General features: G+C 42.3%; 1 protein-coding gene across 3 annotated transcripts; it reads right to left on the bottom strand.

Annotated features, from left to right (window-relative positions):
- Positions 1-1,246: 1,246 nt before the first annotated feature.
- Positions 1,247-10,923, bottom strand: LOC115581950 (RING finger protein 10-like). Of its 3 annotated transcripts, none has more exons than XM_030417551.1 (17): positions 10,359-10,923; positions 8,448-8,629; positions 8,127-8,332; positions 7,960-8,050; positions 7,495-7,679; positions 7,211-7,347; positions 6,888-7,042; positions 6,185-6,322; positions 5,769-6,018; positions 5,435-5,568; positions 4,303-4,420; positions 4,112-4,213; positions 3,885-4,022; positions 3,707-3,798; positions 3,544-3,601; positions 2,365-2,532; positions 1,247-2,272 (listed from the first exon to the last, which is right to left on the bottom strand). In XM_030417551.1, exons 1-17 carry the CDS (start codon positions 10,522-10,524, stop codon positions 2,199-2,201), a joined length of 2,394 nt encoding a protein of 797 aa, XP_030273411.1. In that variant the 5' UTR covers positions 10,525-10,923; the 3' UTR covers positions 1,247-2,198. The 3 variants fall into 3 exon arrangements, with proteins under 3 accessions (XP_030273411.1, XP_030273412.1, XP_030273413.1); XM_030417552.1 differs by having other exon boundaries at positions 2,365-2,529; XM_030417553.1 differs by having other exon boundaries at positions 5,769-6,020; positions 6,193-6,322.
- Between the last annotated feature and the right edge of the window lie 904 nt (positions 10,924-11,827).

The raw sequence follows: 11,827 nt of genomic DNA, 5'->3' as shown, positions 1-11,827 counted from the left end.
AGAAGACTTTGTAAAGCCTTTGTATGTAAGAGCTTATGTTTTTATACAAAAAGCCTACAAACCTTTGGAAAACGTTTGAGTATCAACAAATAAACCTTCTAACTTTCACTTCCTGTTTTTTGTTTTTTTTTTACTATTAATTTAGATAATATAATAAAAGTAATATTATAAATAATTTGATATTCTAAAATGGTAAAATAAGCGATTTAAAAGTAGCGTGAGCACAGCAGCGCGTTTGGTAGTTAGCTAGCACCTTGCAGCTATCATCAGGGCAGTTAGCTTATTAGCAGGACTAGTTTAGCTGTTTTTAACATTAGATTCAGCTTCTGCCTTATTTATGTGAGATAAACTAATATATTACTTCACCAAAATTGACATATTTATCCATTCAGTTAAGGTTAGCTGCAGCTACATCTGGTTAGCTTTAGCAGGATTTGGCTTTCTTGCTTTAGCTGGCATTAGTTGAGTTGACTGTTTGGGTTTATATATTTTTTACTGTGGGATAAAATAATGTATTCAGGTAAAACAACTAATTTATTGAGATGTGTGTTTGATTTTTTTGACAGTAAACTGTTGTTCGGCTAGCGTAGGATTGGCTTTCTTACTTTAGCTAGCGTTAGCTGTGTTTACTGGTTCAGTTTATATGGTGGGACAAACTAATTTATACAGATACACTTATTTACAGGGACATTAATTCACCGATATTTAATATTTATCAATGTCTGTAACAGCTAGGAGGCTAGCTGCAGCTCACTTTTGCAGGATTTGGCTTTCTTGCTTTTAGCAGGCTTTGTTGACAGATTAGATTTTTTGCTGTTTAATACTTCCCATTCAACACGTTCTTTGGAATAATACATTTCTATGATATACATAAATGATATATGGCAGTGTAAGTGTCAGCAAGTCAGATTTTTGTCTTTGCTTAATGTGTAATTACTATATTTTGGCTCTGCAGAGCAGTATTGTCCCTTGAACAAGAAATAAACCCACATAATTCATGCATTTCATTAATATCTGACCCCACACCAATTTATACAACATCAACTTTATGGCTGAGATAAATCAAACTATATAACAGAGATTACACTAAATACATCAGGCTGGTCCACAGCGCCCCCATGTGGAGAAATGTAGATACTGCATCAAAAACAGGGCAGCTACTCATTAAATAGTGACTTCTAATGTTTAACCTCATCAAACGTGACCCTTTAATAATTAATGAAGTAAAGCAACAAACACTCAGGTCTTTGATTGTGCATAATAGTTTATTCATTTCGTCAGACTAGTCATGTTCACTAGCCTATCAACTTGCTTCAAAATTAAAAAGGTGAAAGAATTGTAGAACTCTCCAACAAAACACACTTTCAATCCCCTTTTTCTTTCTCCAGGTTTCAAAGCAAGTCCTTAAAACGTCAGCAAATCTCCACACATTTCCAACACTGAAATTAAAACTGGAAGAGTAATGTTTGAAGGTTAGTGAACACTCTACAACTGAAGAGAAACGGAGGAGAAACTGGATGAGAACAAAGTGCGTATTTATGGTCGGACCAGGCTGAACATACTGACGTTCTGTTGACCTAATCTCTTTAATACAATACTGTGTTTGCATGTCCTCACAGCGGCTGCAGGACGTTATTCATTCATGTTGTTGTTGTTGAGAAATACTAGAGAGTTGATCTCAAAGCAGCAGAATCTATCCTACATGTGATGTGCTACATGTGATGAGCACTGAACTAAAAATCTGTTTCCGTCTGATCTGAGGTGAAGTTCCAGATAAATGATGTCCGAGTATCCTGGAAAGATTACAGAGGTGCAGCGTATCTGCAGCTGGCTGACTGCTACTCTGATATAAAAGTGCCCTCAAATCATCTTATCCACATTACTCATAGATCCTCGGGGGTCGGGGAGGTTACAGCAACCACCTGTGATGCAAAAGCCTGAACCAGGAGCTTGTTTTAATCCTTGTTTTACTTCAAATCACCCAGAAGGCTTTTCAGTGTGACAGGAAGTTGCTGCAAAGCTTAAACAAAACGGTGGATCAAACCAATAAAGCAATGACTAAAGCAGCAGGAACTCTGGCTACATCCTAAAACCTGCGTCCACAGTTTATAGTTCAAAGAAAGATCTGCATGGAAGTAAGAAACACAAGCAGAGGGGTTATCAACTCAAGAAACGATCTGATTAATGAACTTCAGTGTCTACTTTGTGTGAACCATGGATGTGCTGAACAGAAGCTTCTGCTTCTTCTTTTTCTTCTTCCCTCCTTTCTCTTCTGAAAGGAAACACAACAAAACAGAGCTTCAGTCGAGGAGAAGATATCAGTTTGTGTTTTTACGTGGCACACTGATTTCACAGATGTCAGACCTGGATCAACAACAGGTTGTGGAGGACCAGCCGCTCCGTTATCCAGCTGCAGCAGTGCCTTCTCTATGGCCTGGCTGAAGGAGTTCTGGAAGCTGGGGACGGGGACCCGGTCCGAGCCGTCGCTCTCCCCGTCGCTGTCTGCTGCTGGAGGAGCGAGCAGCTTATCTGCTGGAGCGAAACACAACGAGTGACTTCAGGAAGCCTCCAGGGAGTTCAACAGGAACACAGAACAACAGAAAACAGGTTCTACAGGAAACACGGAGCTCCTGTTACTTCACCCGCATGAAGCGCCAACAGCAACACGTACAGAAAAACAGCAGCTTAACAGACCGTTTAACAAGCAGAATGCTGTTTCTGTTAGTGTTTGTTTACTGTTGCAGGGTGTCGTTTCTGATCCATCAGAAAAGATTTTATCTTTGATAGAGAATTAACAGGGACACACTGATTTACCAGCCTGGTAACACTGCTATCAGTCGATATTCACCTAATGAGAAAACATTCACAGATGAATCTTTGACATTTATGTAACACCTACGAGTCTTCGCTCAAGGCTAGCTGCAGCTCACTTTAGCAGGATTTGGCTCTCTTGGCTTTAGCTAGCTTTGTTGGCTGGTCATGAGTCTCCAACTGTGTCAGCCTGCAGAGGAAACCATCTCCTGTTACCGACATACATCCCTGTGCCAGGTTTAAAAGCTTCCTCATCTTCGCACCAGAAAACAAAATCCATAACTCAGATTTGTTCAGCCTCTTATGCATAAATCAACGTTGGCCGACTAGCCACAGAAGCTACGCTAAGCTAAGAAAACGGCCCGACTGAAACAAACAGCAGCCACAGGACAAGAATCACTGCTGGGTTGGGTTCCTTTCACTGAGCTGGTTTGATAAGAAGACAATAAAACGGGACTCGGAAATGTAATGTGAGCACAACATGCTTCTCTTCATTTCCTCTCCAATCAAAAAACAGCACAAGTCATTAAATAGAGTCTGTAGCTCCATCAGTTTTGTTTTAATAGTCTGTCAAATGTTCAAATGAACTTGCAAAAACTACATTCTGTCTCGAGCTTTCACTCAGGTTAAAGCGAACAGGTGCATGTTTCTGAATCAACACTGAATTAAATCCCTGTTGTCAGAATTGTAACATCAACACTTCACATCACAACACCTTCAGTCTCGCTCTACCTTTCTTTGGAGCGATCCTGGGCCCAGCATCAGCTCTGGCTTTCCCATCTCTGAGCATCTTTATGGGACACAGTCAGGATCACAGCATGTCAAGTATAGAAGTCATGTGCTCAACATCAGCACTTCAATATTGGATTATGTTGCCAGTGCGTGCCATACACACCTGTGCAAAGGACATGCAGTGCGCGTCGTCTTCCACGCTGCCCACAGTGGGTGAAGCGCTCTGCCCGTTCAGACTCGGGAATGTGATCCCGTCTAAAACCAACAACAGGAATGTTTAACTCGCGATGTTCAATCGAACCAGAGATTAAACTTCCTGTAACGGAGGACGCTGCGCTCACCAGAGGTTGGACTGCTGCTGAGGGGTGAAGGGGGAGCGAAGGTGAAGTCGGGCTGAATCGGGAAGCTGCTGTTGTACGGCGGAGACCCGAACGCTGGGAAATGCTGAAGGTTCTCTAATCCAATATGCACCTCTGGATCTGTGTGGACAGCGAGAGACCTCAGTGTGACGTCACGCAGGTGTGTGCAGGTTTATATTTCCAGCTGTGACCTGATCGTCTGTACTTACATTTACCCTGCTTCTTGTTCTCCTCGATTTCAATTCGCTTCTCTCGGCGCTTCTCGTCCCTCACCTTCTTCTGCCTCAGACGCTTCCTCTTCTCCAGGTCGTCTGGAGGTTTAGAAGATAATCAGCTGTTACGATCTATAAAATCTACAATCGTAAATTCACCTCCTGAAAAGAAGAAAAACTGCTCCGACCTGCGAATGTGTCCAGAGTTTCCTTGGACAGGATCGGCGGCTGCAGGGCGAGCTCACAGATGCTGAACTCGCAGGTGAGCGGCAGGTGAGCCAGATAACGATGGCGGCGACGGACCTCCTGCAAGAAGCCACACAGGAAAAATCAGTTAACGGGGAAGTCTGATCATTTTCAACCTGAGTCATGGTGTCCAAGTATAATGACTGAGATTGTGCAGCCAGCAAACAAGAAATAGGCTGCAGGCAACTGTGCATCATCCAAGAACATCCACTTTATGTGGCTTCTTATTGTAAGTCCAAGTGTCACAAGTTTAGAGAAATGCTCCCTCCAGCAACAGAGCTCTCGGTTTAAGAATAAGATGCTTCTTGTTCAGCTGGGAGCAGCTGTTCACTGAAGCCAGCCTCCATTTACAGAAACAATAATGACATCGTCATAAAACGCACTTCAGGTACACGTCTACATGATCCGGCTATGTAGTATGCTGTGCAATGCATTCTGGGAGTGGTGCATTGTATTTCAAGAGATAGCGTTGGCTGCTCCTCATTTGCATAAAGTTAAATACTAGCGACTTTATGCAAATGAGATAGTTCTGGTGCGATGCGACGCCTCTGGAAACACCACAGAACTGAACACTGTCCAGTTAAACTGTCAACAGATGGCTTATTTTCTCACCCAACATGTCTTCACCAACACATTTCACTGAGATGTTTTTGTAATCTAAGAAAAAGTTTCACAACGAGACGCCATGTTGGCCCGTTTAAAGTCCTGGAGACGCAGCCACCAGCAACTTTTATCTAATCAGGTGCAGCCAGCATGTTTTTATGAGGCGCTGTGGCCTCACGTCCAACCCTTCCCCTGTGGACTTTATACAAAGTCAACAGGACAACAAAATAACATTTATTTAGCAAGAATGATAATGTCGGTTTCTTGCTGAACAAAAGGGTCGTTCTCTTTAGCAAAGCAGTATATTTCTGAACCAATCCTTTGCAACATGTCGTCTGACCATCGAGCTTCAAAGTGGCAAAAACAAGAACTTCTGGAGTCGCACTGCTGCCTGTTAAACAGCTGCAGGCTGCAGCTTTCTCGCTCAACACTAAACCAATCTTAAAAACTGACTGTATTTCCGTTACTGACCTCGGTGACCGTGTGTCCCACGATCTCCACCACTGTTGCAGTGATGGTGTCAGGACTGGCCTCCAAGCTGCCGTATTCACGCAGCAGACAGCGAACATTCACAGGATGCAGGAACATCTGCTGGCAGTCGTCAGCTGGAGGAGGAACACGAGGAAAAAGTTTGAGTCAACACTGAAACTATGAGCGAAGAAAAAACAGCCGATACGACCAAGACAAACAGACTTCTACACTTTTTAGAAGGTCAGACTCACAACACATCCTTCAATGTTTCTGTTAGTTGAAAATCAACTTCAGCTGATTGGTGAGCAGCGGTAACGCAGAAGGACTGACCCACCTTGGTAGAAGTAGTAGTAGGGTCCATGCACCACACTGGTGGAGGGGCGGCCTGACTCTGGCTGGCTGGCTGGGCTCTCCTCATCAGGCTGGGGCTCCGGGGCGACATCCACCATCGCCTCTGGAGGTTCCTCCAGCACCGACTCCAAAATCCCTTCAGGGTAGTCTGGCAGCTCAGCAGCGGTGTCGTCAGGAACATCAGGGACCTCCGCCACCTCGTCATCGAATGCAGAGGCGTACTGCAGCACGGGCTACAGAGGACAAAGACAAATACACTTAGAATACCAGAAAGAAGTAGAAGCTGTGGAAGAACACGGAGGTAAAATAGTACTTTGACAACATTACAGCGTTTTATTCCAGAAAAAAAAGGTACTCAGCTATTTTTTTATTTTTTTCAAGACGTGTTGTTGGACTCACCTTGCTGCTGCTGCTGCTGCTGGTGTTGGTCACCACTTCCTCCTCAGGAGAAGATGGTTCTTCCAGAGTCAGAGAGGAGAAGTCGAGGACGTCTCCCGCGTTCATCTTCTGCTGTTTCAGCAGCGTTTCCTCCTGCTCCTGAACCAGAAGGACACAAAGTCAGTGTTCAGAGTAATCAGACTACAGCTGTTAATTCTCAGTGATCACTTTTCATGCTCAAAATGGAAAATAACAGCATTGATTTTACAAACCATGACAGAGTGAAACCTGACTAGTTGACCACCTCATCGTTTGGTGTCTCAGAAGAGCCTGTAGCTTCACGTCCAGTTTTAGGTTATATTATTAATATTTAGAAAGATATAAACATTGAAAATAAAAGAGACACAACAGTAATGTTCCTGACATTGTTGGAGAGCGATCACGTTCAACTGCCTCGTCAATTTATCCTGTTTTCACAAACTAAAGTTATAGTAATTTAGTGAAAATCTTTCCTAGTACATACACAGTATAAAATCCACTTCCTGTTTACACAGGCACGGACACGCCCAGTGTATATGAATGTAATATGATGTTCAGCTCTATTTGTATTGATGAAGATGATTTCTGAAGCTGCACCAAAACACTCTTCTGAACGGAGATCATTTTTGTTCGAAAGTGCTCATTTGAAAAACCCCTGCGTGCGATTGGACCGGGCTTTAGTTACCTGCAGCAGACAGAGGGCGCTCTGGATGAAGCAGCCATGCGTGTCCACGTCCTGGCTGAGCTGAGCCTGCAGGACGGCCTTCTCCTCCGTCACCAGGCTCAGAGCCTGAGCCGGGGAGGCCAGCAGCAGCTTGGAGTACGGGCTGAGACACGCATCTGGACAACACAAACATTAATGAAGTCATTCATGTACAGAAAACTTAAAAAACTGCAAAGTGGAAATGGTTCTGTTGTATTCACGTCTTCGCCAGACAACAGTCCTGTTGAATAACTTTATGCCATTTAAAGTCATTTCCATAAATAAATGTCTTGTTTGTTTCTCACCTCCGAAGCGAACAGGCTCCTCCACCTTCACCCACTGACAGCTCGGCATGGCCACCAGAGCCCCCTTCTCCCTCCGCATCAGGCGCATGGTGATGACATCACCAACCACATACTGCCTGGTCTCCATAGCAACCACACTGCAATAAGAAACCAGCTGTCAGAGAAACCCAACAACACCTAAATGAAGAAACCTGCCTGTGTGTGAAAGCTTACGTTCTGCAGAAATATTAACTCCTCTCTTACTGCTGTCTTTAACGTCAGGCTAAACTGTTCTCCTTGTTTACCTCTTCAGGTCGTCGGTGGCAACGGCCTCGTAGCAGATGGGACACTTGGACCAGCTCTTGTCGCTAAGAGAGAGGTAGTGCAGCATGCACGGCCAGCAGAAGATGTGTCCACACCGGGTGATGCGGGCTGCCACAGGAGGGTACAGACAGATCGGGCAAGACGGCACCTCATGACTGTAGATGCGCTGCAGACGTACAAAAAACAAACAAACAACGGATTGTCATTAAATGCATCAGTGCACACGGGTACCAGTGTTGAAACCAACAGCTAACAGCTAACATTTTCTATGTCGATTTATTAATAAGTTGTTTAGTTTATAAAACTTTTACCAGAGATGACGTGCTCCAGCTGGACTCGTTTCATATAAATGACAAACTTCTGATGGATTTTCGGTTACAATAAAAATGGTGACACCCTTAAATTGATTGATTAACCGTATCAGCTCACAGACGACGAGCACTCACCACTTGCTGCACACAGTCCCAGTTGACCAGAGTGTCTGGATCAGTGAAGTGGGCCTTGTAGTCCTGGTCGTCACTCACCACAAACTGGCAGCTGAAACACAAAGTTGAGTGAGTCCACTGTTCCGGCTCTGTTTCAGCATCATGGCTTGTTTGGAGTCGCTGCTTACTTGGCCTGCAGGAATAGCTCCTTGTTGAAGGGCTTGTGCTTGTGGCCCCACTTGTTTCGGCGGCCCCAGTAGGAGTGGCCTCCCTCTCCGATGCCACTGGTGCCTCCACGGGGTTCAAAGGTGAAGTTCAGCAGGTGGTTCAGGCTTATTTTCTTCGGTCCAGCAAACTGAGCCGGGCTAAACTCGGCCCGGCGCGTCTCTGCTACCTGCAGAGACAGAAGAAAAATAAAAATACCTCAACTTTACACTGATGCTGTATCTCTACCTCGTTTAAAATCTCCTAGAATACATTTTTCTTTGATGATCATTAAGAATACCGACCTCCTCACGTCGTCCTCCGCCTGCAACTCCATACTGTCGTCCGCCTCTCTGAGAGGGTCTCTTGTCAAAATTCTTGCTTTTCTGTGAATTGGTGCGGCGCGGGCCTGGGAAAGTGTCGCTTTTGGGAAAGGAGGGCTCACGCTTGCGGCTGTAGCGCTTGGAGCCTCCATTATTTTTACCTTCTGGAACAAAAACAAAAGCAAAAACTGTGTCAGCATGACTGTTTAAGTATTACAACTCAATGTAACTTTTCCATTCTGCTGATGTAATGCTAAAATGTGTGTTTGAGTCATTTTCACCAAAGTTTGACTTTTGGGTACTTTTTACACCACAAAGATTTATTTTACAGATGCAAAATAAAATCCGTGCACTGAAACAACTTCACTGGAAATTTAATGTGTCTGAATTCCCCCCCTGAGCGTCTTTATCTGCACCAGCTGGGCTGCAGGGTGCGACTGCTCTGGTCACACCCTGCCACGAAAAAATTTGGCATGTCTGATTAAAAAATTTAACTGCAGCATAAAAACATCAACTGTGAATTCTTCAAACAATATTAGCCTATCAACACATTTTCTGTTCATTACTTTGTCAGCGCGTAGCAGAAATATCTGTACGATTTAAAGAACACAGTGCAGAAAACAACTCTTGGGGTAATTTTAAATATTCAATTTCAAGTACAGTTTTATGCTTCAGTAAGTTGATGTAATTTTAGAATACATGTTATTGTCAAACTGTAAAATATCCTCATGACCTTTTTTTTGTCACCAGTGTTTGAATATGTAAACAAAGTCATCAGTGTTTGACTTTTCTTTTGCTTTACGCTTTTTTGTTATTTGTTGTTGAACTGTTATTCTTGTCTGTCATTTCTTGTTCTTTACATATTCAAAATAAACATTTCAATCAATCAATAACCACATTTGACGGATCATTGAGTGCATCAGCCGATACATCCATATCAGAATTATTTTACTCCCTAATATCTTATAAACTGCGTATCCATCAGGCTCTAATTGATATTACTTATCATTTATAAAATGTGTAGGCCTATAGATTCTAAATAAAAATGTGTCATTAGGTTTACCTAAATCATGTGCTGGTAAATTATTGATCTGGATCCCTGATTATGTTCTTTAAAATAAAAAACTTTCAAATCTGCAAATACTGGACAGCATTTATGCTGATTAGAGGTGTTTATGATTTATGATTTATCAATTAATCGCCGTCAAGAATTTAACCAGATTAAAAATATAACAACCAACAATCATTGATGGACACAAATACATTAAAAAGGAAACATAAGAGTTAAAATTATCCTTCATGATCAAATATATCAAAGTACAATACTAAATATTAGTGTGAGGAAATGCATTTAATTAAAATTAATAATTTTAATTAAAAAAATTACAAAATGACATTTAGAAATGACTTGTTGACATGTTCATCAGGTTACTTTATATGTTCTTTTAATTTTTGATCTAAAAGGAAAATCTCCAATATATTCAATATATCATTAATGATTAAGCGAACTAAGAATACTTAAATTCCCTAAAGCCAATACTGATATAGATCCTGAGGAGGCCAATAAAACTGTTCAACAACAAAACAAAACAACTTGTAAAGCTTGTGCTGCTTCGCTGAACAATCCAATAACAATCACTGGTATGTAAGTAACACTATGTGCGGATGTATTTGTGCAGAATGTGGCAGTTAGAAGATGAATGTGGTGTATAAATACAGACTGCAGGAGTTACAGAGCTGCAGGAGTTACAGTCTGCAGCTCTGCAGCTCAGCAGGTCAAATGTTTTGACAGCGACGTCAGTCCGCAGATCAACGGAGGCCCAGCAGGCCCAGCGGCTAACCGCGTAGCTGCGAGCCGACACATTCATGGCGTTCACACGAGCCTTCTGTCACCTGTTTTGGTCTTAGTCTCGCCCGGTGCTGGTCCTGTGGAGCTGGAACGGGGCGGAACCTTGGTGCTGGTGCTGCTGTTGGGGTTTTTCTCCATGACTGAGTCCGTGCAGTGAGTGCTGGTGTTGAGGCCGAGCTCCGGGCAGAGAGCCGCCGAGCTCTCTAGCATCAAACAGAGAAACGCAGGAGAAGGTGGTGCAGTGAGTGCGGGTCAGGCGGCCAAGGCCCTGATTCATTTCTGTCAAACGCGGGGACCCCATCACGGCGACATCTTGACGATAACAAACCGAAGAAAAAAGAAGAGACACGATTTCGATGTCTCAAGTTATGGAGGCTGATAGAAGAGAGGACGAAAGCTCGCCACGCGGGGCCAAGACCCCCCGAAGTTCAGCCTTTTTACTCGTAAAGGGAAACAAAGTGCCCTTCAAGAGGCGGGAAATGTTTTCCAAACGCTGGAAAACACGATAATTTAAAGATTTTCACTAAAAAACACCTCCGTTCCGACGAGCTTGCACTAATGGCGACGGGTCGCCAAGCAAGAAGCTGAGAGACCCGGATGTTCCTTGTCCTGCCTGCACATATATTTAGGTACGGAGGCGCCGCAGGGCACTGTGGGACATGTAGTCAGCTAAAGAGGTACAACACAGGTAAATTACATGATGGATTAATCAAAATATTATCAACTTGAGGTTTTGACTATTAAACAGAAAGTATGAGACATCACTTCCTACATCTACTACTACTGATCTCAGGATGAATATCTTATAGAAGCGCGGCAGGGCATTGTGGGAAATGTAGTCAGCTATGGAGTTACAACACAGGTAACTTATATAATGGATTTATTCAAATGTTATCATGTTGAGTTTTTGACTGTTGAACACATGGTATGAGACACCACTTACTACATCACATCTACTACTACTTATCTCAGGATGTATATCACATGTAAAAACACATATATATAATATATATAAATTATTGAAACATGACATAACTCACACTTTTACTGTCTAATTATCATTTATACATATTTACATTACTGTATCATATTGCTGTGATAAAGTATTATATTAGTTATATTACTATATTGTATAGGAACCAGTTTATCACTCTGTTTAAATGTCCCTATGTACATTATAGCCTATAAAAAGTATCGAAGATAATAATATAATTCTAACTGCACAGTATTAGTATGAATTATGTCATGTTTAAATAATCAAATATGCTGATATAATGTACATATATGTGCGTCTTTACTGTGTGACACCATTAATGTTTAGATGGTTTTATGCAAATTCTCCAGTATGGATCAATAAAGTATTACTGATTCTGATACAAATTGTAAGTGTGTGCAGAAGTCTTTTTTTTTACCACACAAAATATCTTCAATTCTTTTTTTTTTTTTTAATTTTGTGTTTTAAGCTGTTGCCTGTTAGTATTTTTTTTGTTATATTTGCTAAAATTGTCATTAT

Source organism: Sparus aurata, chromosome 5 (assembly GCF_900880675.1).
Source record: "Sparus aurata chromosome 5, fSpaAur1.1, whole genome shotgun sequence".
NCBI classification, from domain to species: Eukaryota; Metazoa; Chordata; class Actinopteri; order Spariformes; family Sparidae; genus Sparus; species Sparus aurata.
This window is presented reverse-complemented; position numbering and strand designations above follow the sequence as displayed.

What these genes read in the sequence shown, in the direction of transcription:
- LOC115581950 (XM_030417551.1), bottom strand. Translation starts at nt 10,524, where the DNA reads ATGCTAGAGAGCTCGGCGGCTCTCTGCCCGGAGCTCGGCCTCAACACC. An exon ending in CGAGACTAAGACCAAAACAG is followed by an intron (nt 8,630 to 10,358) that starts GTGACAGAAGGC and finishes TTTTTGTTCCAG; the next exon opens with AAGGTAAAAATAATGGAGGC. An exon ending in GCGCCCTCTGTCTGCTGCAG is followed by an intron (nt 6,323 to 6,887) that starts GTAACTAAAGCC and finishes CTTCTGGTTCAG; the next exon opens with GAGCAGGAGGAAACGCTGCT.